Consider the following 27,743-nt stretch of genomic DNA (forward strand, 5'->3'; position numbering starts at 1 on the left):
AGAATGTTAGCCTGAATTACCTAATCCATTACTGGAAGTGGAAGTTCTCCTGACCCCAGAGTTGACTTTTGAAAATAAAGTATGGCCACATCATTTTTCTAATTACAACACTTCAGTGACTGCCTATTCTTCTTCACAATTCTTAATTAGGCCTGAAGGTCTATATCCTCAAATCCTCTCCAGCTACTCTCCCTCTCACCTGCTTTTTTTTTTTTTTTGTCTTTTTGCCATTTCTTGGGCCGCTCCCATGGCATATGGAGGTTCCCAGGCTAGGGGTCTAATTGGAGCTGTAGCTGCCAGCTTATGCCAGAGCCACAGCAACGCGGGATCCGAGTGGCGTCTGCAACCTACACCACAGCTCACAGCAACACTGGATCATTAACCCACTGAGCAAGGGCAGGGAATGAACCCGCAACCTCATGGTTCCTAGTCGGATTCGTTAACCACTGCGCCACGATGGGAACTCCTGCTTTTTTTTTTTTTTTAAACTCGCTTGACCCACTTGCTCTTTTCTGCATGCCACACTTTCACAACTCCATCTTTGCACTTGCAGTTCCCATCTCCTGACCACTCTCTTTCTGAGCTAGTTAATCATCAGAGATCAGTCAAATGTTTCTTCATCAAGGGGCACTTCCCTGGCTCACCAGAGATCTCAGTCTTGACACTCTGCAGTTCTTCAAAGCATGTAGTCAAAGTTTGTAATCTTATGTTGATTTGAGTGATTATTCAAGTAATATCTATCACCTTGCATATCCTGTATGACTGCAGGGACCATGTCTGTTTTGTTCACCATTGCATGCTCAGTAACTACTTGTGGTAGACATTCAATAAAATAGAAGAATGAATAAAAATAGTTGTCAATCAACAAGTCCTTTTCTGGGTCACTTATTTATACAATTAGCCCACTTATTTTTCTCAGCAGGTTCAAAAGTAGGGTTTTGTTGATGCAGTTAAAATTTCCTGGCTTTGAAGTCTGATTCAAAAAAACAGTTTCGGTTTTCATTTCTCTTATGGTCACACTGATTTCATGTCCATAGAACATTATTTTTAACCAAAGAAACATTTTTTTTGGTGACTTTACAAAACTTTAAAACCAAAGGTTTCCTTGGTTTCAGTGTAAACACACTGACCATTGAGAAAAAGCCAGTTCAGACCCAAAATTGATTTCCAATTCAGTTAATTCTTCAGAAAGTGAAAAATAAAAGTCAGAGTCTCAGGCAGGTGATGAAGTCAAAATAATACAGCAAATAATACTACAAATTTTTCTTTTGTTTAATATAGATTTCCCCATAAATTTACATCTGTTTTGCATTTGAAAATAAAAGCTGATTTTTTTTTTTAAGTTTGTAGGCAAGAAGTCAATAAATAATCGGAACTTTGATACTATAGGTTTTTGTTTTAAAACCAGACTTAGGCTTACATTACCAGAAACTTGTATTTGACAATACCAATTGTTTGTTTATTTATTGATGTCCAAATAGTCATAGTTTAATTGCATAGTAACAACAACTAAACCAAAGCTATGACAAAACAAAATGTAAAACAAAAACTCATTCACAATAGCAACTAAGAATACATCTGATAATAATACAAATCAGGATATTACAGTCCTTTATAAAGAAAATAACTTCACCTAGATAAATAAAAAAAATCTGACCAAACATAAAATTTTATACTTCCGAAATGCATAAATATTTAAAAAATAACAATTCTTGCACTATTTTATTTTTAAATATTTTATTTTTTCTATTACAGTTGGTTTACTGTGTTCTGTCAATTTCTACTGTACAACAAAGTGACTCAGTCACACACATATATATATACACACTCTTTTTCTCACATTATTCTCCATCATGTTCCATCATAAGTGACTAGATGTAGTTCCTTGTGCTGTACAGCAGGGTCTCATTGCTTATCCACTTCAAATACAATAGTTTGCATCTCAGTTGTTTATTTTCACACTGCAATAGGCTTGAATTGGACTTGCTGTTTTTCTTTCTCTAAACCCATAGAACATACAAATGTGAACTGTTCTTTAGACTCATTAATTTCTTATTCAGTCAGTGTCTCCAAATGAGGTTCTTCATTGACAGTTAGGTCTTTAGAACTGTGGGTTAGCTTAGGTTTATAGGGACACAGTTTGCCTCAGCTTCAGAAATATGAAATGAGTAGATACCACTGGACAACACCTCACTTTCAGGCTTTGTGAAATTAAGCTCCCTCCTCTGCAAAGGCAGAATGCAGCCTAGTACTCTTCTTAAAAGACACACATTTAGGCCCTCCTAATTAACCTTTGTGTCAAATGGAGGTATCCATGTGTTCACCATGGAGGTTTAGAAATGGCGATATTCCTAAACACGACAGCAAGCAGTCCCAACTCTCCCCCTAAAGTCTAGTGTTTATTATCTGACTGCTTATTAACCATCTCCTCTTGGATAGCTAATATTCAATCATAACATGTCCAAAACTACACTCTTGTTTCCCTATGCCTCCAAAAGCCTGCGTCCCACAGTCTTCACCATCTCAATAAATGACAATTCCATTCTCCTAATTGCTCAGGGATCGTTCTGCTCTTCATTTTCTCTCACATCCTAAACCCTCTCAGCTCTACCCTCATCATGCATCCAGAATCTAACCACATCTCACCACTACCACAGTTACCTCAGTGCTCCAAGTCACCATAATCTCTCGCCTACACACTAATAAGTGATCTTCGTGCTTTCGCTCTTCCCACCCTAGAGGGCTCTCCTATACCCAGCAGCCAGAATTATCCCTTCAAAATGTAAATTATATAAATTTCTGTCTCAAGGTGGAATCCGAAGTCCTTACCATGGGCCTGAACGGTATGAGATCTGGCCTCTGGCCACCTCTTCAGCAGAACTTCCTTTTCTTTATTCCTCTCCAATCAAATTGGCCTCTGTGATTTTTTTTTTTCCTAACCTGCCAAGCTTGCCTCTACCTCAGATGATTTTCCATCTACTTGAAATGCTCAGAGTTTTCTTGTGGCACAGTGGGTTAGGGATCTGGCGTTTTCACTGCAGTGGTTCAAGACACAATCTATACTCAATGCACAAGACCCACCTGAGAGATTCGGATTTGATTGGTCTTGTGTAGAGACACACAGTGTGTCTGTATACACACATAAAAAGTAAGTGACTCAAGTGATTCTCATGGACAGGCCAGGTTGAAAACCTATGGTCTAGGAACTATATGCCTAGAGGAGTCAGAGGTGAAAGGCAAGTGGGCTTCAGAATCATTTCTCCTCAGTGACTGGCTAGGATGTCCAATCTGCCAAAATCACCATATTGAGTTTGGACATCAGCATTAAAATTTATGCTCTGTAGTTGATCCTGCCCAATGTTGCTGACCAGGGATACTGATGAATTAAATTCCTAAATTCTGGTTTTGTCACAGGAAAAAGTCTTTACAATAGAGATAGAGTATTGACTCTAAGAGCCTGAATAGCAAAAGTGGAAACTATTTATGGTCCCAAAATGTCTTATGACACTATAAAAAGTGGGGACAGCGAAACTATCCATGGAGAACTGATTCTGGGACTTGATGAAAATGAGTACTTGGACATAATTTATTTGCTGCAGGCAATAGCTTTGTAACCAAAACTGTGCATATACCCTAATTATAGCCTTAGGATAAATTCACACAGTAAAAATGCTGTTAACTCAGACTGTCTCTGCATACAATTTTCAAGATCATCTTTAATTACTTGGGAATTCACTTTTTAAAAAAGTAAACTTTTTTTTTCCTGTGTTAAATTTGGATCTATTCCAAGTAGAAACAACTAAGTTGCTTACCATTCTAAAGAATAATAATTCTAAATACTTCAAGAAATCTGGTAACTCTCCTCTGACTATATAGTTAGGCTTAATTCTCCCTCACTATATAGTCTTAGCACTTTGCAGGTAAAACTCTATTACAGCACTCACCACACTATAGTATAGTTTTTGTTCTCTTCTTTGACCCTCCAGGTCTCCTTTCCCTCCCAGAACCCCCACCTACCCACCCAGAGTGTTTAAAAAGACAATGAACTGATAAAGCGGCAGTACCTAGAACATTTTCAAATTACAGAATCATCTGCCTTCTGAGATTTTGATTCAGAGGTCCAGGGTAGGGCTGGGGAATCTACAGCAAACTTTCCCAGGTGATCTGGATGGTCAGTTCAGAAACAGCTGACAGAGAGTAGGGATTAATCATCATTGCATGAGTAGTGCCTGGCACATACACACCCAATGAATGTAAATTGAATAAACTGAATGAATGGCCTGGAAAAAATGGGGGACTTCTCTGAAGGAAACATTTCATATAGACCAAAATCAGTTAGATAAGACAGCACTTTGATTATGTGCTGTGTGAATTATTCAGTAATGAAAGGGATTAAAGAGCATACTTGGCTGTCATGGATCCTGTGAAGATAACAGTCCAGGGAGTTCCCTGGTGGCCTCTTGGTTAAGGACTCAGCATTGTCATTGCTGTAGCCAGGGTTTGATCGTCAGCCCCGATGATTAGGGAGTTTACAAATGCAAATCTTGGATAAACAGAATAGTTTGTGATCTGCCAGAAGCATTTTAGAATACATCCTATTCATATTTTATCTGTATCATTTTCCACAAAGCCTAGTACCCTCACCTTCCCCAGAAAGAGGTACATTGTTGCCTCAATCAGAGGTGGAGAAAAGAAATTTCAAGAAAAAGGAGATTATAAATGAGAAATACTTTTAAAACTTGGAAAGTGTCTGCAAAGTGAATATTCTATCACTTTATGAAAATATGAATCTTAAGTTTACATTTATCAAAGTATGTTCATGTCCAGCTTGAAACCAACCTACCTCTGAGCTTTGAATCAATTCACCCTTCATTCATGCTGATGAAATTCTCTACTTTTGGAGCTCCCACTGTGGTATAATGGGATCAGCGGCGGCATCTTGGAAGCTCTGGGACACAGGTTCAATCCCTGGCCTAGCACAGTGTGTTAAGGATCCGATATTGATGCAGTTGCAACTTAGGTTGAGACTGTGGCTCATATCTGATCCCTGACCTGGGAGTTCCATATGCCATGGGGCAGCCAAAAATGAAGAAAGAGAAAAAAAGAAAGGAAGAAAGAGAAAAGAAATAAAGAAAGAGAAAAGAAAGGAAGAAAGAAAAGAAAGAAAAAGGAAAGAAAGAAGGGAGGAAAGAAAAGAAAGGAAGGAAGAAAGAAAGAAAAGAAAAAGGAAAGAAAGAAAGAAATTCTGTACTTTCAGTTGCTGTGACATATTCTCTAGAAGCATTTTTCCAATCTTCTCCCACCCATACCATGTTTAAGACCCACTTGAGGTGAATAAATTTTAGCTAAAATCTTTTTTACTCTAGAATCCAAGAAAGCATAACTGCCTCGCAGGAAAATGGGAAATCTCTCTTTAGATAAATTCCTGGATTTGGCCCATTAGTAACAACATCAGGAAAATTTATAATAATACATTTTATATGTTTAAAAACATTAGTAATTCAGTTGCATAGTAAGTTTGGCTTTTCTTTCACTTTGAATGTATTACACACATGCACTTTGAGTTAGAGAGTAAGTCGTCCTTATACACAGTCAGAAAAAATTATAGCTTGGACTTAGCACTTGCAGATAAGAAATTGCCATTTATGCAAATTAGCTGTGTTCACCATAATTTCAGAACACATTGCTGAGAGCCAAGGCCTCTCTTTTCAAATCTCAGGTCTTTCATTGTGCTCTCAGAGTCACGCTAGTCACCGTTTCCTTCTTGGTGTGGTAATCAGAAATTATTATCTTTCCACAAGAAGGATGTTGGGGAATTAACTGTTACTAATAATTGTGTAAACAGAAAGCAAGAAAGAGATATTAATACTTTGTAGCATGCATTTTGTTAATAAAAATGAAAACAGGAGATCTTAAGTCACTTGCAATTCTAAGAAGTCAGCTTTACATGAAAGAGTTGTTCATTGGAAGTACTACATACTAAACTGATCAGTCATGCTAAAGCTAGCGCAGTAGTCAAGGATAACAGAAGTTAGCAATAAAAGGGATACATGAAAAGTAAATTAGGATATGTCAATCCTATAAGCATATTTAAAAAAAATTAAGTGGCTTAGGGCCTTATATAGAAAGTGTGCATATGCCATATATGTTGCATGTATGTTTCTTTCGTAGTTTAGAAGAGTGTTTTAAGAGGATCCACTTTCATGTACATGTGCTTATAATATTTAATCCAGTGACTTAAATGTAGTAGATAAATGCTTTTTTTTTTTTTTTTTTTTGAAGTGAATGAAGTTCAGTGACAAGGAACCTGTTAAGTAAAACTGAAACCATACACCTCAGATTGGGACTTGAACCCACCGGCCAAAATCCAGATGGGAATGAAACTGGCCAAAACCCAGACTGGGAATGAACCCATTGTTTTGGTTTTTTTGTTTGTTCTGTATTTATGAACCCACTGCTTTTTAATAAAAATCACACACTTGGTCTCAGGACTTACTGAAATTTAGGTTCTTTATGTCTCAGCAACGAAGGAATTCAGCAAGAGGCAAAGTGATAGGTAAGAAGTAGATTTATTGAGAACAAGAGACAGCATGTGGGCCATCTCAGAAGGGAAGAGGCCCTGAAATATGTGGTGGTGATTTTATGGTTTGGGTAATTTCATAGGCTAATGCGTGGAAGGATTATTCAAACTATTTTGGAAAAGGGGCAGGAATTGGGCCACTGCCCACTTTTATCCTTTTACGGTTAGCCTCGGAACTGTCATGGCACCTTAGTATGTTAATATATTACAATGAGTACATAATGAGACTCAAGGTCTACTGAAAGTTGAATCTTCCACCATCTTGGGCCTAGTTGGATCTAATCAATTTTTGTTGTATTCTCAAGGGCTAAATCACCCTTCACAGGTTGTGACTTACCCCCTTTCCTCCTGTTTCAAAACTTATTAGAGATATTTAGAATACTGAACAGCTATTTAACAGACTGTGTTAACATGGAGAGCTGCTTATAATACAATGTTAGGTAAAATGTGAATACACACTAATGTTATAATGATAGAGAAAAACCTTTGAATAAAATATGAAAGCATAACTATAGCAAAATGGTAAAATGGGATTTGAGAAGTTTCAACTATAAGTAATCTTATTCTCTTTACTTTCTATTTTTTAAGAAATATGTATTTCTTAATCATATAGTTTGGCATATCTGGAATTGGCAGGAAATACTATAGGGATTGATAAAATGCTTTGTGACAGCTCATATTTCTGACATACTAAGTCATGCTGCTGCTGTCTAATTGGTAGAGCTCGCATATGGTAAGATGGTTAGATGATAACTTATGACAGTTTATGTATTAGCCAAGAACATGTTTAGCTGCACATAACAGAAAACAGTTTAACCAAATTGGGATTTATTTTTCAGACTTAACACTAAATCCAGGGTTAGCCACTCTAGGACTACTGCAGCAGCTTTAAGATATCACAAATGACTTAGACTTCTCCTATCTTTCTGTTCCAGGATCCTTAGCTTTGGATTCCATCTTCATGTTTTCCACATCATGTTCACTTTCATTTTTGTCATGTGGCTCATCTTCATGTTAATATTCTACAAGGAAAGGGAAAAAAGGAAGACATGAATTGGGATATCTCTATATTAAGAAAATAATTCTTTTTTATAAATCTTCCCTGTACATCTAGAGCTATATGTCCTGTGGTCACCCGTAAGTGCACAGTATCTAGGGAAATGTATTAATCTGTCAGTTCCTGATTCTATTATGTAGGAAGATCCTACTACTCCATTATATTCCAGGGGTCACATGCAGGCAGACATTGTGGAGGACTCATTGCCTGGGCCAGTAAAATTTAGGCAGTCAGGAGTTCCCATCGTGGCGCAGTGGTTAACGAATCCGACTAAGATTCATGAGGTTGCATGTTCGATCCCTGGCCTTGCTCAGTGGGTTAAGGATCCAGCATTGCCGTGAGCTGTGGTGTAGGTTGCAGACACGGCTCAGATCCTGCATTGCTGTGGCTCTGGCATAGGCTGGTGGCTACAGTTCCGATTAGACCCCTAGCCTGGGAACCTCCATATGCGGAGGGAGCGGCCCAAGAAATGGCAAAAAAAAGACAAAATAAATAAATAAAATAAAACAAAATAAAATAAAATTTAGGCAGTCAGAAGAGCCTAGATCCAAGAGTGGTGAGTCTGGAATCTTAGTGCCATCTGACAGTCCAGTATTGGAGAGGTTGAGAACTTGCTAGAGTTCTCAATTGCCTCAAAAGGGAGTAATTAGGGAGTGGAGAACAAAAAAGTTGGAATTCCAAAGGGCTACACCCTGGGCATAACTTTCAATTATTAATCATTGGTTGGACTAAGATGATCTGCTCTTAATCTAAGCATCTCCAAATATTCCTGGCCTTAAGCAGTCCCCTCCCACATAGACTCTGAGCCTGGTCCTGTGACTTGCTTTAACAAGTCATAATAACACATTATTAAAAGCAAATGATGCACATTGAGACTTATCCTTTTGAGATGCTCCCTCTTGGAATCCTTGAGAGGATTCCATGCTGTGAGGAAGCCCAAATTAGCCACATGAAGAAGTCATGTAGAGAAAAACCAGGGAACTCAGCCAAGAGCCAGAAGAGAGAACCAAGATATACGGCCCTGCTTGAACCAGGCTCCACCAAGTGAGCCACCCCAATTGAGACTATAGACATCATGGAGCAGAGGTAAACTCCCTGAACTATGCCCTAATTCCTGAGCCAGACAATCCAGAATCATAAGCACATAAGAGTTGCTGTTTTAAGTCATAAGTTTTGGAGTCATTTGTGAACAGCAATAACTAACTAAAACACTACTAAAAGAATAAAGAATGTACAACAAATAACTAATTATTGAGAGAGAATAGAATTTAAAATACTCCAAAAGAAGGCATGAAAGAACAAATGACACAAATAGAAAGTAAACAGTAAAATGATAGATTTGAAACTCAGATACTTGCTTCTAGGAAATTCCATCTATGAGTAGGCACAGTCCAAGATTTTGCCTCAATACAATTTTTAAAGCCTGGAAATTCTTGCCTTTTAATTAGTGGTCCCTGAATACTGTCCATTTCATTCTCACTTTAGTGTCTAGACCCTGCATTGATGCCACTTAAAATAAGCCTGCTGGGAGGATACTACCCCTAATATATTGTTTGCTAGTGCATCACCCAGTTTGGTTTAGAACAGTTTAAGAAAGGCTTGGAACAATAATATTTATTACCATCATTTTTTATTTTTTACAGGCTTCCATGTTTGTAGGATAAGAACTGGCTTTTTCAACCCAGAATGGCCCCCAAGTTATGGAATTAAGTCACTTTAGATTTCAGGCCACAGGAAGGGAGTATCTCTTTGGGAGATGTTCCCTTCTCTGACAGCTGTTGGGGATACAGCCGTGATTAATTTTCTTTGATTTTGACAAGGGCTTTCTCCCCCGCCCCCCCCCCGGCCCCGCGCGCCCACGTACAGTAATTAAATGAATTTAACGTGGTACTTCTTCCTCCACCTCTAAAAAACTAATCAATAGATGGACTCATCATCCAGGGCATTTTAAAATTCAGAAAACATGGCAAAATCACATGCGGTGTATATCTTAGAGGTGAGTACATGGTGCTCTGTAAGCTCCATGAAGACATAGTATCTGGGCTGATCAAGGCTCTCTAAGTGTAGGTAAGCCACCAGAACAGCCCAGGCATGCAATAGGCACTTGACAAATATTTGCTGAATGAAGAAACAAGTCACTAAGGTGTTTGCGGGCTTTAAAACACACACATAACCTCTTTTATTGTCAAAACCCCAAAGCTAGGGGTTTGCAATACTAGCGAATATTTCCTGTGAAACTTGAATGCCTGCAACCTGGTCTGGCAAGCGCCAGTCCGGGTGTGCAGCGAAGCCTGCCCATCCGGAATAGGGCGGGCGACCCCGTCTGGCCACAGCGGTGGTAACAGCCGATTGCTTCCTCTCCGGGTCTGGGGCAACCGGGGCAGGAGGCCACTGCTGCGGAAGCAAATAAACAAAGCCAACCTCACAGAAACGGGTTGTTCCGTTTCACATCCTCCTTCGGGCGCCCGGGTTTCTTCCAAACAAAGTGACCCTCCATCTGTCCGCAGGCAGGTGGAGCCCGCCCTACACAGGGCGCACCTCCCCTCCTCACATCTGAGCAATTGTAGAGGCTTGTAGACTCAGACCCTTTCGACCCCTCCAGCGGCCAAAGGACACGCCCCCTCCAGGGAGCACGCGCCGCCGCACGCACATACATCTCGGCGCGCCTCCCGCGAGTGAGCGCGCACGCGCACGAGGGGCGGGCCTCCTTCCCGGCACCCACTGAGCTCCCCGTCCCCTCACTCCACCCCACCCCCCTGCTGCTCAGGCTCCGCCCCCGCGACGGGGCTGCTGAGAGGAGGCGACCGGAAGCCACTTTAAAGCAGAGCTCGAGGTGACAGGCGAACGAGCTGGATCGGGAGTGCAGTCGCGGCTTTTTGCGCTCCCGGCCGCGGAATGGCCCGTGCGCCACACACCGTGTCTCCGGCCTGCGACCCCTAGACGCCTGAGCAGGTTCTCCGCGCCCACCCCCTGGCGCTGACACTGCCCGCGAGCCTGAGGCGCTGACTCGGCTCCTGTGGTCGGTTCTCTCAGGCTGCCGGTTCAGGTAAAGGGCTCCGGGTGGGCTTTGAGGGGCCGATGATGAGGGACTCTAGCTGGGTTGGTGGGTGCGGAAAGGGACGCCGGCCTCGATGCCGGCTTTCACCGACCGGGGGTGATTGATGTTTAGACTGTGCCTTTTTGTACCGAATTCAGTCGGATCCCGTCAATATCGGGATAGCATTGGTCTACACTTCTTAGTCACTTCGGGCCTCTGGCAGGTGTATAAATCGGAGTAAGACACCAAAGGGTTTAGTCGGGGGCGCTGGCGGCTCATCATTCCCACTGAATTGTGGCGGCTCGGGGGCGCGCCTGTGTGGGTCGCCCCCATGGGGCAGACCCGGCTCTCTGAGGCGCAGATCGCAGGGGAGGGCACGGCCGCTGAGGGGAGCCTTCCGGCGGACCCGCGTTCCGGCTACAGCCCAGAAGTTTGCAGGCTGTTTTCAGATTAACTTTGAAGTCGTCTCCTTCCTCCCCGCCAGCCCGAGAAGTGCCTGCTGCTGCTGCGTTTCCCCGGCTCTTCTCGGGTCGGTCCTCGAAGCCCACAGGACGATCTTTTCAGGAAGGTTGTTCCGGGAGGGAAAGAGATTCACTGTGGAAGGCGGCGCAAGTGGCTTCTAGAAGGGAGGGCAGCAGGGGCAGGGGTCGCTCGTTGGGTGGGAGGAATCTAGCCCGAGGGTTTGCGGGGCGCCGAGGGACCGGCGGGAGCGGGATGCTTGGAACACCCGGAATTGGCCGCGGTGCGGGGAGTTGCTGCGATCCGGGGCGCGGAGCTGCGCAAACGGTCGCAGCCAGCAGGAGGCGTCGCTCGGACCCAGGCTCGGATCCGGGCTTTGCTCTACGCCCGGCGGAGTCTTGAGTTTGGTGCAGGCGGTTTCCCAGGACCGTGCGAGGGGCCGGGAGTGCCCAAGAACTGAGGGCATCACGAGGTGAAGGGTGGAGCAGTGGGGCGCCTACAGCAGGAACTGGAGGAAGTGTCCTTCCAATCTTTATTTTTCTGTTATGCAAACTAATTGAGGAACTAGGTTCTAGTGACTTCCCCACTCCAGCCACTCCTCCACTTCTCTGCCCCTTCCGTGGTTTTATTTCCGAGTTTGACAGAGGGCAAAGATAGGAAAGTTGTAGCGTGTGTGTTTGCACCCGTACAAATGAACTGGGTCTCTGTTTTGCCTTGATTGGGTGTGATAGGAGTGGTTATTGTGTGTGTGTGTGCGTGCGTGCGTGCGTGTGTGGGGGAAGGCACAGGCCGGTTTGGTGTGGTGGAGAGGGAATACCACAATCTGTGCCAATTGTGCCTTGAGGCAAGAGCACCAAATGATGAATAATACCGCCTGGCTTGGCTGCTTTCCAGTTGACTTTATGTCTTATGTCAAGTCCCTCCTTCCTGAAGCTTTCCCTAACAATGCCAGCTCACACTAAACTCTCCTTTTCTACCTTTCCTTTTGTACTTAGCATGTACACTGAAACCTCGTTATATACTGTTTTCAGTTTTTCTCAGTTTGAGCATTATGCAGTTATTACACATGTAGATTTATGAATTTCTCCAGTTAGGTCTTTCATATTAATTTTTCTGGGGACTCGGTTTTCTCTTTTGTTGCCATTGTTGACCCATAAAGGCTCACAGAACTAAACAATTAATAGGTGCTTTTTCTTCAATAATTCAGCCCCCCCAGAAATGGAGCATCTACTGTGTGCATTGTGCCAGGCACAGTACTGGGTACCTGCGATGCATTCTTGATGAAGTCATGAGCCCTTGCATCAAAGATTTCTTTCAGTCTATTGGACAAGAGAGAAGAGGATTAATTGCTTTTCCCTACCCATTTTCCACCTGGCACAATGCTAAGTAAATATTTTCAGAATCAGTTAATGAAAGCTAGATTGTAGAAGAGACACCGTTTGTCATTTTACAAAGTTTTCTTTGCTTTTTACTTTAAATTCTAGTGTTGTTTTCCCCCAGCCCCAGGAATCTGATTATTGAAGAAAGCATTTTTTAGTCTGAGTAGTTCATTAGGAATCTGAAATTTGGTGTGTTTTGTTTTCTTATGTTATTTTTCTATAATATGCCTTTGTCTTTTCTTTTAAAAAAATGCATATATGTAACTTCTGAAGACCAGGAGGCCCCTTTCTGTATTAGGAAGTTGTATTTGGTTTCTAAAACACTGTGTGGTGGTTGTTGCCGATATAGCTTCTGTTGCTAAACAAGCCTTGGTATTCTTCCTCCAATAGCAGTGATGTTTTGGGTATTGCAAAAGTAGACCCTTATCATTGTTGCGGAATGTATTGGAACTTTCTGAATCTAGAAATGCTTCACCAGGCTCCTGGCTTTCTCCCATGTAACATTTCAATTGAGAGCCCCTGTTTCCTAAGTATATATCCTCACACCTCAAATTCACTCATAAATAACTTTGAAGTTTTTCCTGCATTTGAAGAACTTTAAAAAAAAAAAGAAATACTTTTTGTTTCTTCAGGAGTTAGGCGACACATAAACAACTACGAAGAGAACCACACAGCAGTGGAGATGTGGTTTCCCTGCTATCATCAGATATGCTTATTTCTATCCCTCATTTCCCACCCCGCCCTAGACTTACTGTAAAAATTCATATCCCAGTAGAATCACACATCATTGATATTAAGTCCACAAGTAAAAGTCAAGAGCCTACTGGAAGAGGCTCTCTTTTGCCTTTACCTGTGTGGGCTTTTGAATAACCTTGGCTGCTTTGGAACCTTGACTTCTCAATAAAATTTAAAACTGACTTGTGAAGATGAAATATAGTATAAGAGGAATGATTTCAGGGACTTGGAGACTAAAACAAAACATGTTGATGAATGAAGAGGATTCGGGTATTGTCAGCTTATAAATGATCATCTTCTTTCCTTTCCCAGTAGGATTTTTAGACTGAAGAGCAGTTGGAGCTAATCCACATCATGGAAATGGAAACCACCGAACCTGAGCCAGACTGTGTGGTGCAGCCTCCCTCTCCTCCTGATGACTTTTCATGCCAAATGAGACTCTCTGAGAAGATCACTCCATTGAAGACTTGTTTTAAGAAGAAGGATCAGAAGAGATTAGGAACTGGAACCTTGAGGTCTTTGAGGCCAATATTAAACACGCTGCTAGAATCTGGCTCGCTTGATGGGGTTTTTAGATCTAGAAACCAGAGTACAGATGAGAGCGGCTTACATGAACCTATGGTGAAAAAACCCTTGGAAATCAATCCATCGTGTCCACCAGCAGAAAACAATATGTCTGTCCTGATTCCTGATGGGACAAATGTTGGGGGCCAAATAACAGAAGCCCATCCTCCCACTGATGCTCCAGAACAAGTGGTTCCAATCCAGGATCATAGCTTTCCACCAGAAGCCATCAGTGGGACAGTGGCAGATTCTACAGCAGGGCACTTCCAGACTGACCTTTTGCACCCAGTTTCAAGTGATGTTCCTACTAGTCCTGACTGCATAGACAAAGTCATGGATTACGTTCCAGGGGTTTTCCAAGATAACAGTTTTACAATCCAGTACATTTTGGACACCAGTGATAAGTTGAGTACCGAGCTCTTTCAGGACAAAAGTGAAGAGGCCTCCCTTGACCTTGTGTTTGAGCTGGTGAACCAGCTACAGTACCACACTCACCAAGAGAATGGAATTGAAATTTGCATGGACTTTTTGCAAGGCACTTGTATTTATGGCAGGGATTGTTTGAAGCACCACACCGTCTTGCCATATCATTGGCAGATCAAGAGGACAACTACTCAAAAATGGCAGAGTGTATCCAATGATTCTCAGGAGCACTTGGAAAGATTTTACTGTAACCCAGAGAATGATAGAATGAGAATGAAGTATGGGTATGTATTTATAACTACTTTACTAACTGTTAAGTCCTATAGAGGAGATAAAGAGGCTAAAAGCTTTGTAGGGTGACTTCTTCAGTAGTCATCTAACAGATTTTATTCTTTTTTTCTACTGTTATTCTTTAGGCTGCATGCTATCCTGATTTTGCATGGTAGTTGAATGCAGGCTATTTAACTAACCAGACAGTGAAGGTTTTATTATTTGAACAATTCATGTATCACTCTGTACAATATGTGTGTGACTGAAAAGTTGCATGTACATTGAGTGTTGTGAATCAAACATTATTTTAATCATATAGGAGAGCCTGCTTTTGAAAGAAAATCCATGGAAGATCTTATAAATTACAAATGCCTAATTTATCTAATTTTAAAGTTTTGCTAATTGAGTAGCTGCTATTTTTTTTAAAGGAAAATAGTATTATTTGGACATTCTTATGGCCCTGCTTTCATTTTGAATGATCCGAACAATTTTTCTGTGAATGATTCCGGAATTCCTCCTGAACTTCTGAATCATACCCAAACATGTTATACCTTGCTTTAAGTTATCTTAAAGCTTTTTACCATAGATTTTATTATTCTGTTTATCTTACAGATAAAATAAATTGTTCCACAACTCAGGGTTTTTTTTAAACTTGAGTCTTTTAATAATGAATGAAGGGAAGATTTATGTTAATGGACATTTTTGTTTGTAATTTACATTAAAAAAACAGTTATCCTCATGTTTTTGTAGGCAAGACATGTATATAAATAATTTGGTTCTTTTAGTATGGATGTCTAAGCTTTATGCATTAATAGGGAATTGAAATTTCCACATCTGAGGTTCTTTAATGAACTTGAAAATGGAGAAAATATCTTTTTAGCAACTTAAATCATGAGATTAGAACTTTGCACCTTCTATTTCAAAAGCAATGTATGGAATAAGGTGAGAAATAATGTAAAGCCCAAGTTCAAAGTCGTCATTGTATAGAAGACCTCTTGAGATAGAAGTAAAGTGTATATCCAGAATGTAAAGTGTATATCCAGAATGTAGTTTTCCTGGTCATAAACGTATTCACTTGATAATATAATGCGTTCAAGACATTATCTTGTTTGGGTAGCAAAATTCTTAGATAAAGCCCAGTACTTTTGACTTTTTTTTAAAAGCAAGCATTGGAAGAGAAAAATGTTTTCCATTTTATCTTAAAAAAATCTTTTTAATAAGGTATTGTCCAAAATCTCTGTTGCTCTTGAACTAGCAACTCTAATTGGTATGTCAGGGGTAATTAATTTTATATACTCTCAAAGCCACTGTAATCCTTCCATCTCCAGACTGCCAAACTGTTCAGAACAGTGACCTCCCACTTCACTCCTAGGAAACAAATTTCCAATCTGCTGAGTACTTCAGCATCTTGGTACATTAAGTTTCTCTCTGTTTGAATTGGTCAGGAAGAAACTAGCAGGATTATTGTCCAACACATTATGTTCTGTTACCACGAGCAAGGCAATACAGGTATTTTGATCCCGGGGGCCATAAGACAGCAGCATATTGAGTATGTTATCCATTGGTAAAATTTCTTTGCTGAAGAACAGACATATGCATTGTTGGATCAGTTATAAAGTAGTTGCAGTGAGTGCTTGATTTCCAAATGAGCTTTAATGAGGTGAAGTAATGTTTATTTGACACTTGAGAGGAAAAGTATGAGTGAATTATAATTATTATTGCTGCTGCTACATTGTTAATGGTAGTAAGTGGTCCTGTCCCTATAAAAACAGCAAAAACTATTAACAGTTAATTACTAGTAAAGTGAAGTTCTCCATGGCGTACAGTAAGAAATGTTAAGATTGTAGATACCTAAGTGTCAAAAATCAGGCTTTTGGAAAGTTGACCTGTGGTCAGTACAACCTGGTTTTCCTTGTATTCCAAAGCGATGTTGTGTTTCCTGGCAACAAGATGCAGATAACGGCATGTTGAGCCTTGCTGAGAGATTCACAAACAAGCTGGAGCAGCCCAGGTTCACATGGTTACCACATTATTTGGCTAAAGCTATTAATCTCTGTGGTCAGGCCTGTAAAGCTGGTCTATCTGTGCAGATTGCACATAACCAGGAAGTGTGTGTTCAGCTGTGTATATGCCCAAGTCAAACCCAGCAGTCTTTGGATTCAGGAATAATGAATGGCAGTTGTTTATCCCACTTGTTTTCAGCAGTGTATATGACTTGGTGAATCATTATTATATGCTATACTCATAATAGTTCATTGTGTAGAACTTGGGGAAAGTTCATAGTTCTGAGTTTCTAGCATAGAAGTTCATAGTTTCAAACTGTATAGATAAAATTCTTTGTTTTGAAAATGGATTTAACATTTAAATTAATCCAGGTTAGGTGTGCAATGTTCATTTTATTCTCAAAGAATGAGTGAAGAGAAAGTTGTGCCAGATAAGTTCACAGGTCCCTTCCAACTCTTTAGTCAAGATGCTTAGATACTAAAAACACATGTAAAAGAGGATTTCAATAATAAAAATGCTCATTGGAGTTCCTGTTGTGGCTCAGCAGTAACGAACCCGACTAGTATCCATGAGGATGCGGGTTAGATCCCTGGCCTCACTCAGTTGGTGTTGCTGTGAGCTAAGGTGTAGACTGCAGATCTGGCATTGTTGTGGTTGTGATGTAGGCTGGCAGCTACAGCTCCAATTTGACCCCTGTCCTAGGAATTTCCATATGCTACAGGTTCGGCTCTAAAAAGACAAAAATAAAAATGCTCATTTGGCTCATTATAATGAAATTATTTTAATTATTTTCCAATTGTGCCTTCACCTCAAATTTTGATATTATCCCATCTTGCTCGATTACTGCTTTTGTATGTCTTCAAATGTTAATTGCCAACATCAAATGGAAACAAGTTGTATGTAAGAACTCCCCATATTTAGATGTTGAGACTTCTTTTGCACACAGGATGGGCTTTGGAGAATTTCCAAATTACAAATATGCAGTTAAGAAAACAACATCCAATGTTGTGTTTTCGATTGAGAAAACATAGTCTCTTAATAGTTTCGGCACTCATCCTTAGTGGAAAATGATACTAAATGGCAGGACTAAGCAGTTTTAAAAGAGTCTCACTAACCTGTGGGATACTGTTGTGGATAATTCAAATTGTGGACAATGTGCATATTTCCCTTTAGCAACTGAGATCACCATTGGTTTTCACATTACATTAATTTTAAAGTGTGCCAGAACAGTCTTCTAGTTTTTATCATCCATAAGGAAGAGTCACTGTGTTGACCTTATTCTGGAGGTAATCTAAAGGTGAAAATATGACCAGTTTTATTTTCTAATTCTGAATTTCTTGAAAAGAGGGGCAGTGAAGAAGAAAGTTGCAAAATTTGACTCAATGGTTTTTTTTCTCATAAGACTGTATTGCCCTCTTTAGAATTAAAAGTTATTGATGAAAAGATTTTTACTTGCCATGGCTTAAGCCTAGAGTGTTGTTATAGTCTTAGTTCATTAGTTTTGAGTGATTTTGATTGGTAATTCCTCTTAGAAATTTGTTTTTGTTTTTTAAAAAACTGTCCAAGGGACAATACCATTAGAAGACTTCACAGCTGCTCTGAAAGAAGACAAGTAGAATTGCATATTAGTGATAATAAAGAGCATGTGCTATTCTTCTCTATATGACTTGCAGAGTGGATTGTCTTAGAGCAAGCTCCTGACTGAACTCTACTGGAATAGTTAAATTAGCCAAGTTAGCTCTGGCCTGCACAGCTGTGATGATGTATGAACTAACTCATTATGTGTTATTGATAACACTGGAGAGAGGAGAACAGCTGAAACTTACTATGCCTTGTGACTTTTTGGTATTTCTTGAATATACACAGCTGGATGAGTTTGAATTTATTTTAAAAATTCCTGCCTAAGAGAAAGAGAGCTCCATAAGCAGAGAACTGTTTGAAGTGACTTTCAAAATGTGTGTCTTGTGCTTTAGAATGAAGCAATCCAATGAATTATTTTTTGTACCTCTTTATGATGCTATTTACATATGAAACAAAACTAATTGGCTTCTGTCTATACTAATCCAGGGAAGTCAGTGGGTCTGTGTAGAGCTGTCATGGGAATCAATAGCAATCATTCATTTATTCCTTTTTTGGTTTTGTCAGTAAGCAGATTAGACTTTTTGAAGCAGCTGTCACCTGGCTTCAGGTTGGGGTCAGTCGGTTCCTGATGTATTCATAGTAATGAAAATGAACCTTGCAAAAAGCAAGGATGTATAAGTTTTAAATCAGTTGGAAGAAATAACCTACAAGGTTATCTGACAGTTCCTAAAAATAAGTGTATGCCACATTATACATTTTCTCATTGAGTTGACTCTAAAGCTTTTACTTTTTATTTATTGTAAATAAACAGAAAAAAGTAATACAACATTGAAAACTTCATTCTGCACATGTGAACATGCAAAAAATGCAACTTTTGACTGATTACTGTGTTTCTATAAAACTATTTCCTATTGTTTCACTAGAATATCTTAATTTGCATTCTACCATAAAGGAAAGGTAAATTCATAAATTCCTTCTGTTCATCTTTGATCTTAATGACCCTTAGTTTCATATTAGGTTTGGGGACTTTTTCTAAAGGGTGTGAAGCAGTATGTACCCCTTATAAACTTTGACTACTACAGGGAATACTAAAATGCAGCCATTTGAGATTGTGACTGTTTTCCTATGGCCTCTTTTGTGTCTTATCTCCTTATTTGAGACCACTAGATTCTGCAAACTTGGTCTGATGGTAATAATTTTGATCACTTTTAAATTAGGACCTGAAGTCCTCTTAACCTAGGTCAGCAACCTTTGATCATTACCAGTATCCTGTTTTTGAGTTGCACTTGTCTTTTTGTGGAAGGAAAGCTTAACTGCTTTTGAGTTGCAAGATGATTCTTGATTATTAAGGCTGGTTCAAATTGGATACTGGTAAGTTTTACAAGAAACTCCCTTTATAATAAAGGCAGTAAAGTTTCTCTTTTAAAATAAATCTGAAAGTCTTAAGCTAACATGAAGTGAATATGAGTGATTTTTTTGTATCTTTGGAAGAGTACCTTGGGTTGAGTCATTTTGTGTTTCATTTTGGGCTTGAAGGTTATAGCTTAAGATCTTAGGGTAAACTATACTTTGAAACACCATGAACAGAAACTGTATAAAAGAATAAAATACTTCTAATTAGAGTCCACCATTTCTAGAAACAAACAAGTCATGTTTTTAGATATGAAGGAGCTCCTCTAACAAAACCAAATATTCTTTTTATAATTATAGATTATTTATGGTAGTGCTTTCTAGGGACCAGGGATCATACTGCACAGACTCACCTCTTTTTAAAATCCCTGTAAGTGTTAAACCTAATCCAGCCCAATCCCTAACACATTAACTGAAAGCCTCGAATTTCTAATGTAGATGAATTCCTTGTTAATAGGGGGATTTGAAATTGCAAGGGGTAGGTTCTGAAATACATTTTGAAATGAAAGGATTTTATATAAAAATAGATTCCTTTTATTCAACTTGGTAGTTTGATTTATATTTGATTTGTACAAAAGATAGTAATGCAGTCTTGTGCTAAACATGACCAGTTCTATGATCAGTAACTCAAATTTTAGAAGTTGATTATATTAATTAACTTATGATTATGAAACTTCTAGTTTTCCTTGCTGACCTAGCCAGTTGCTGTTGCTAAGACAAGCATAGAAGGGAGTTAAGTAAGCATTCCTATTTGCCGTGACCACACAACAAAATATGTCTGTCTCCTCGATCTTTCTCTGCTATGTGCTGTTTACTTACTGGTAACACCCACTTGACCAGTAAAGAACCTTTGCATGGTCATCACAATGAAAGGATAAACGTGTATGAGACTGAGAATACTAGAGCAACTGTTCCTTATCACATTCTACAGAAATCAGTGATTTTGCAAGTATGTGTGCCACAGAATGTTGTGTAAGGAATGTATTTAAATCCCTCATGGCTAAGTTGTTTGAGAAGGAGTTTGGGAAATTTGTGTTCTTTATGCAAATGTATATCCTTTGTTTTGGTGCTGTTGCTTCTAAGCATAAGGAATGATTTGTGAACAGTCTTATGTTGAAACTTAGCACTTCTCACAATAATTGGAAATGCCACATTTATAGGAATTTCTCTTTATTACATTAATTTTTTTTTCATTTTAGGATTAAGTGATTCTTAAACCATGTCCCTTCTCATTTGACATGTACCTATAGAGTTTGTGTGATTTTCTTTGCTCTAAGTTTTTACCAGCACTGAATAGTCAGTGAAGAATCATAGGAGTAGGGGCCCAAGGGTGAACTTTGCTTGCATTTTAGTGCATGTGCTTTCAGTCTTGCCTGCACCCTGTGATCTTCACAGCTCTTGCAGCTGATCAGGGCTTGGGGAGGGCAAATGGCACAAAACACTCTAAATAATTTCCTGCTGCGGTTGGTCTTTGGTTTCTGACTGTCACCTGGCTTTGCCTTTTCATTTCCAGGCATGGTAAGAATAAAAATAAGCACAGGAGAAATACTAGGTTTGCCTTCCAAGGTAATAACAGAAAGACATCCTTGAATGGGGGGTAGAGAATGTGAAACAGAAGGAACTTTGCTTGCTTGCTTTCTGATTGTCCAAATGCTGCCACGTGTCAGAAGTATTGTGTAAAGTGTTCTACAATTAGTCACTAAAAATTAATTTAGACCTGTCTTAACTAATTGATAAGATTGAAAGAAACCTGGCTTTGTAAAATCCCTCTCTCGTAGGAAAAGTAACTGACCTAAGGCCCTGTTGAGAGGTTTTGTGGTCATAGTTTACAAAACCTAGACGATAAAAAAATTCTCTTAATATGCTTTCTGTAGAAATTTTTTTTTTTCCTTTCAGAAATGTACTTTTAAAACTTCCAGGGAGGTCACTTTGCTATACAGCAGAAATTGACAGAACATCATAAAACAACTATAATAAAAATTTTTTTAATTTAATTATCTCAGGGAAAAAAAAAATCTCACAGGGAGTGATAGATTCTTTATATAGTTTGTATACATTTAAATCTCTCATGTTAAGAGCCTCATATCTGTTCTCATAATAAACCATCAATGAGTGTATTTTTAATTTGATATTTATCAATTAGTTTGTACTAATTGGGGAAAAAGGCAAAATTGAGAAAATTCTAAATAAAAACCTTTTTTAAAGGAGTTTATAATTTTAAAAGTTAATTCAAAAATAAATTAAGCTAATATAGGTAATTACTAGGGGTTATTGGAGGACATATTTTATGATAATTTTATAATTAGTATCATTTATGTGTAAATGCATTCTGAATTGTTTGAGATTATTTGAAAACTATTTTCAGCAATTTTAGCATTTACATACAACTGATTTTATAATTATGTAGAAAAGTTTTATAAGTAAATAATTTCAGCCCATTTTAAATGCTGTCAAATTTCATATTCACAAAATTTAATTAATCAGTTGAGTACTTGGCAGGCAATTTTAAATTGTCTACTTTGCTGTAAGAAGTCTCTCAGTTTTAAAAATATTTCATGTAACAAAGGGGATATTTACTCATCCTCATAGAAAGCAACAACTATAAATTAAGGTAGTATAATACATGATACATTTTTAAAAAATCTATTGTGTGCTTTCTGTCCCAGCTGTTCTGTAGAAATTAAGTTTCGCTTCCTCTTCAGGCCCTGGGTGAGAAGTATGTCACACTTAAGTTACCTTCTAGGAGCCTCAGGACATGTGACTGAACTGGGATAAAAGTTAAGGCTGTATGACATTTCTGATGTCTTCAATGTGCAAAATTTAATCTCATGCCTCCATAAATAGCAGTGAGGTCTTCTGATTTCATAAGTATAATTTTTATTTATGAAAGATTTTAGGCTTATCCACATCTTATTAAAAAGTTCTTTTGCATTCTTTGTTTTGATCTGATAGTTTCATAATAAAAACAAAACAAAACAAAAAAGCCCAGTGTAGCAGTATTTTAGGAAGTTCTCTTCCTCAATGGCTATTGTAATTTGCTCTAAGTGGTTGTATGGCATATGATTTCTTAGGGATTTAGGAGACTAAGTGTACTCAGATAGATGGTCATGTCCTAATACAAAGTTTTTTGAGATAAACTGTTATGTGTTTGTTTAGTTCCCCTACATGCTTTTGGAGAATACTGAATTACAAAAGCTTAAAAACAAGGGATCCTTTCATTTAGAAAGCCTACCTTCCTGCCTTTTTTCTCCTATTTCTTATCCACTCATTTTTATTTCACTGTATTCAGTTCTAGGATCACTTTAACACTACAGATTAGGTGTCCAGCAATTTGTAAATCAAACATGAGGTTAAGCATACAGATAAGTGTGATTCCATACAGTGTCCATTCACTAACTTAGTGTCTTCTCACTCACCCCATTCCAAGATGTCCTAGGAGGAACAGGTAAGCAGCACACACAGGCACAAGTTTGCCCTAAGAAAGCTGATCCCCAGAAACTCAATGAATCTTAAAGTGGGGAATATTTTTACCTACCTAAAAACCTTTTGAGGTAAATCCATGATCCAAGCTTAATGTTAATTGTTTTACAGAGTGATCTGAGCCTCAGCAGTACTGCTTAGATTAGGTTAGGGTCTCTGTAGAGGTGGGCAGATTTAATTGAAAGTCAACATTTGATTCTTAGCCTGCTAATAACTACTGAGGGCCATATGCATAATAATGTTTAAAAAAAACTCCCAATTTTGATTTGTAGATATGTCTATGTCTTGTACTACTTCTGGATGAAAAGGGGAAAACCCAGTTTTATTACCAGGACCCAATGTCATAGTGTAGAAATTAAGTAGAGAATTTTAACCTCTGATTAAATTAAAGATGTTTCCTTGTATATAAGCAACATACAAAGATAGATAATTTTATGGATAATTTTTATTGCCTCCTCCAATAGCTTTGTGCTATTCATTTGAGTTAGTGTTGGCAAAAAATCTTAATTGGTAACAGAATAAATGAGTTACTATACTTCTAAAGCAAAAGTTAGGAGTATATAGTCCTCTGAAGTTTAATAACTACACTGCTTTCACAAAGTATGTTGGTATTATATATGCCATGGCTTTGATTCTCATCACCTTGTAACATATTTGAAGGGATATATAAGCTGTCAGATATTCCAGCATTGCTAAATGAGTTCCTGGAAACATCAAAGCCAGGTATCAAAAGCCAGCTATATTTTGTGCGCCTGTGAAATTTCTTTAGCAGCAGTGAACATACCCCATCTGTCATGCCTGTCTCAAGTCTGTAGCAGAAGAGCCTAAAGACTCTCTGTACTGCATTTGATCTTTATCCTTCTATCATTATAACCCTCAGTTTTGGGAAACAGCTTCACTTCACATCATAGTAATAAATAATTGTTATCTGGTTAATCCAGCTGATTAGGGTGGGTGTTGATTAGTTTGAGGTCACAGGCTTATCCTTGTAGAAACCAGTTCTCTCTTATAGGCAGGAAGCCAAGGTTCTGAAGTCTAACCCATTTGGTTAAAACTGTACAGAGTAGGGTCCAGAAAACTTTATACTTAATTGACCTTTTCTAAAGTCTGAGTTTTTTATTTTATTTGCATCAAAATGCCACTTAAAATATATTCCATCTCTTGTAGTTCCTGTCCCATTTAATGACACCATTATCCAGTCTCCCAGATCAGAAACATGGCATGCATGCATCCTGGACTCTTTCCATCCCCATCACATGTAATCTTCCTCCATGCAGTTGGTCTAAGTTAAACATTCTCACAGCATCCCCACTGCTGCCTCCTTAGTTCTTCACCATTATTTGTCTCTTGTGCAGTTCTAGTAGCTATAGATGACTAAGCATACAATAATAAATATTAATAATGATGCTAATAAATATTTAGCAAGTAAGTGCCTGCTTCCACCCTCCCCCATCTTTCCCCACCTCTTCTACCAAAAATAAATCAGTCCTCCATATCACTGCTGTTGGAGCGACCTTTGTAAAAGGCAAGTGTGACCCTTGTTGAAAATCCACCAGTGATTCCTGCTGCCCACAGAATCAAGTCCTAACCTCTTAACCCAGCATACAAGCATACAAAGCTCCTCATTGTCTGGCCCCAGCCAACCTATCCAGTTGGGTCTTTTCTCCTATCATCTAGTTCGCTTGCTCTCTCTTTCTCTCTCTGTCTCTCTGTCTCTCTGTCTGTCTCTGTCTCTGTCTCTCTCTCTCTCTCACACACACACACTCCTGCACAAACTGCGTGTGTTGTTCAGTGCTCTTGGGTCTCTTATGTCTCTCTCTTGATTTGCTTCTACATGTGTCAGTCACTCTGCATGTGGTGTACTGCCTCTTGTTTACTGCCTGGTGGCTGGCCAGACTTGGCTATCATTTCATGCACTCTGGGACACCTCCTTTGACCACCTTTCATGACCCCCTTCCCAGCAATTAGGCCCTCTGCCTCTGGATTGTTCCCAGACCACCTTTGTGCCACATTTCACACCTGCCACAGTGTTTGCTTGTCTCTCTTTCCCCACTGATCCTGGCATTTTGCCTTTTTCGTCTTCTTATTCCCAACCCATAGCCCAGTACCTAATCAGGGTGTTTATTAAAGATTACTTTTGTTTATTGTCAATTGTCACATTTCTTTCTTGTTTTCAAACAGTTTATAGAGAAATTGCCTAAATTTGTTACACTTTACTGGGAGCTCCCAAATGCATAATCCCAAGAACTATTTATTTAGCAGAGAGATCATGTCCTTACTAATTTGTTTCATTCAGCAACTATTTCTTTAATAGTTTTGGTTTTCATTACAGCTCTATCATTTATGTTGCAGGGCTTTTTACTTTTTTAGTATCTGAAATATACATAGAAGGAATGGTGTGTGGGACATAACTTTCTGACTTGGTGTGGGTGTTGGTACTCTATGCGTTGATAATATGTGTTGGAGATGTTGGTATGTCAAGATATTTGTTGAGTAGGAAGAGAACCATTGTTAGAAAGCATCTAAATTATGAGAATGGGTGTCCTTTTCAGAATTTTAAATTAGTTTTGTATCTGGATTCTTATATTGGTATGTGTGGTGGTGTATTTGTTGGTAAAGCATGGGGACCTAGAATTGTTAATATTTCAGCAGTTCATGTTCAATTTTCCCATTAAAGTGAAAATCAGCAATCTGTTCACAATGTTTTTAATCTAATTCACCGTGATAGAATTATATTTTGGGTAAGTCTAGATTGATTGTTTTATCCACATATATTTAACCAAATCTAAATCCTTTTGTACAGTGGCTGTCTCCCATACTCATTCTTTTTTGGCCATCCCTCTGCAGGGATACCCTAAGTCAGAGATAGGGTTCTCATCTGCCAGGATTTTTGCACCCTACTTTTACAAAGCACTGATCCCCATCCCTAGCACTCTCTGTTTCTCAGTTTCTGTATTTCCTACATTTACTACTTTGACCCTTTCTCACAATCTGCTCAATACTCTAAACTCCAACCTTATTTAAGATTCTGAGACCCTGGACTACTTCCTTGGCTCATGGTCTGACATCTCTCACAGTGCCTGTTATACCCTGGTCCACATTTTCTCATCTTTTAAGTGCCCTTGTTTAGAAGGTGTCCTTTTCCGGCTATCTGCTGTGCTCCATCCTTCCCTGTCTCCACCCTTCAAGAAAAGTGCTTGAAGAACTCTTTTTTTTTTTTCCTTTTTTTTTCTTTCTTGCTCTTCCACAAACCTTTATTTACTTACTGGTAATTATATTAACTATTCTAAAATTCTTTCTCTTACAGAAAGCTAACTTGGATTGACACTGTAAAGCCTCTTACTTTTCCTGACCTTTATCCATTCTTGGAGGAGTAACCACCTTCTCTCCTATAATGCGGCACGCCCCATTCTTTGTCCTCTCATTCCCAGAATGTCCTTGCCGAGGATGAATTGAGCTAGGCAGATGTACTGCTTCTTTGATTTTACATTTTGTTAGTTATTTCTCTCTTGAAGCCCCTGGAAGTCGGGGACTACATCTGTTTAATTCTTTGTGTATTGCCTAATACAGTCCACCATGACCATTTCCTCACACACATGACTCACAACTGCTTTGATAATACAGAACAATGGTTTGATAAGAGTGGTGGATGTTGAACATTTGGCATTCATGTTGCATGAATTTTATACTAATGTAGATTGAGGAGAATAAAAACTCTTGGCTTTGGATTTTTTTAAGCAGTCCCTGTTTAAGGGAGAGCAGGTGGTAAAATTAATCTTATAAAAAGATAATTTAATGTTTTTCAGATTTGTTGTTTTGTCTCTGTCAAGTCTAGAAAATCATATTGAAAATCAAATAGAGCAAAAACAGTACTTTAATACATCAATCCACAGAACAGTTGATTGTAGTAAATTAGGATTTGTCATAGAAATCTCATAATGCCCAAAGGACTGAAATGCTCAAAGATTGTAGCAAAAGCTGCAGTCTTAGATGTCTTTCTCATGCAAATCATTATCTATGAAGTCTTAATAATACAGGCATAAACAGAAATTGCTAGAGCAGTGTCCAGAATAAAGTTGATACTTTAACAGCAAAAAGCATTGGCTATTTATATTATAATGTATGGTAACATATTGCTCTTCTAAGGACTCCATAAAGAGGAGTTGTTGAGGATTTGTTAACTTGTAATTGGGAGTTACTGGGAAATAAACTTCAAGTGGGAAAATCTGTTTATAAACTGGAAATGATGGTAAGGGGAAGAAAGAGGTTAATATCGCTTCACTCAGTGATAACATCAGAGTCCTCAGAAAAGAAACTTGATGTGAAGTTTAATTTAGGTATAGGGGTTCCATTTTTCAGTGTTTTTTGTTTTTTCATTTTTGGCTGTCCCGAAGCATATGGTGTTCCCGGGCCAGGGATCAGATCAAGCCGAAGTCATGACCTAAGTCATAGCTACAGCAATGCTGGATCCTTAGCCCATTGTGCTGGGCTGGGGACGGAACCTGCCACCCAGCACTCCCAAGAAGCCACTAATTTCATTGTGCCACTAACGCCACAGGGGGAACTTCTCATTGTTTTTCTTTTTTGAAGGATTTCCCAGAAATATTTTTTTTTAATTTTGGATTAAATATTCCTATTTATCATAAATAATTTTAAACAAAGTAGTGTTCAGATGTGATTTAAATGTTTTATTGTCTTATTCCCATTTCACACTTAATTAAATGTTTCTTTTAAGATGACATCCTACTAGTTAGAGTGAAATTA

At 38.8% G+C, this 27,743-nt stretch overlaps 1 protein-coding gene and 1 long non-coding RNA gene across 4 annotated transcripts in view; one reads left to right on the top strand and one right to left on the bottom strand.

Moving 5' to 3' along the window:
• Positions 1-7,391: 7,391 nt before the first annotated feature.
• On the bottom strand, positions 7,392-10,320 carry LOC125112698 (uncharacterized). Its single transcript, XR_007131229.1, has 2 exons — positions 10,059-10,320; positions 7,392-7,602 (listed from the first exon to the last, which is right to left on the bottom strand). It is a non-coding gene; the product is annotated as an uncharacterized LOC125112698 (long non-coding RNA).
• Positions 10,321-10,436: 116 nt separating this feature from the next.
• The window catches only part of TIPARP (TCDD inducible poly(ADP-ribose) polymerase), a 28,484-nt gene continuing 11,177 nt past the window's right edge, over positions 10,437-27,743 (top strand). The window contains exons 1-2 of one of the 3 annotated variants that reach the window (XM_047785371.1): positions 10,437-10,683; positions 13,563-14,518. In XM_047785371.1, the coding sequence (XP_047641327.1) occupies positions 13,602-14,518 (917 nt within the window). In that variant the 5' untranslated portion in view covers positions 10,437-10,683; positions 13,563-13,601. Of the gene's footprint in view, positions 10,684-11,620; positions 12,520-13,559; positions 14,519-27,743 lie in introns of those variants that run through there. The other 2 variants (XM_047785377.1, XM_047785382.1) reach the window with 2 other exon arrangements.

Source organism: Phacochoerus africanus, chromosome 1 (assembly GCF_016906955.1).
Source record: "Phacochoerus africanus isolate WHEZ1 chromosome 1, ROS_Pafr_v1, whole genome shotgun sequence".
NCBI classification, from domain to species: domain Eukaryota; kingdom Metazoa; phylum Chordata; class Mammalia; order Artiodactyla; family Suidae; genus Phacochoerus; species Phacochoerus africanus.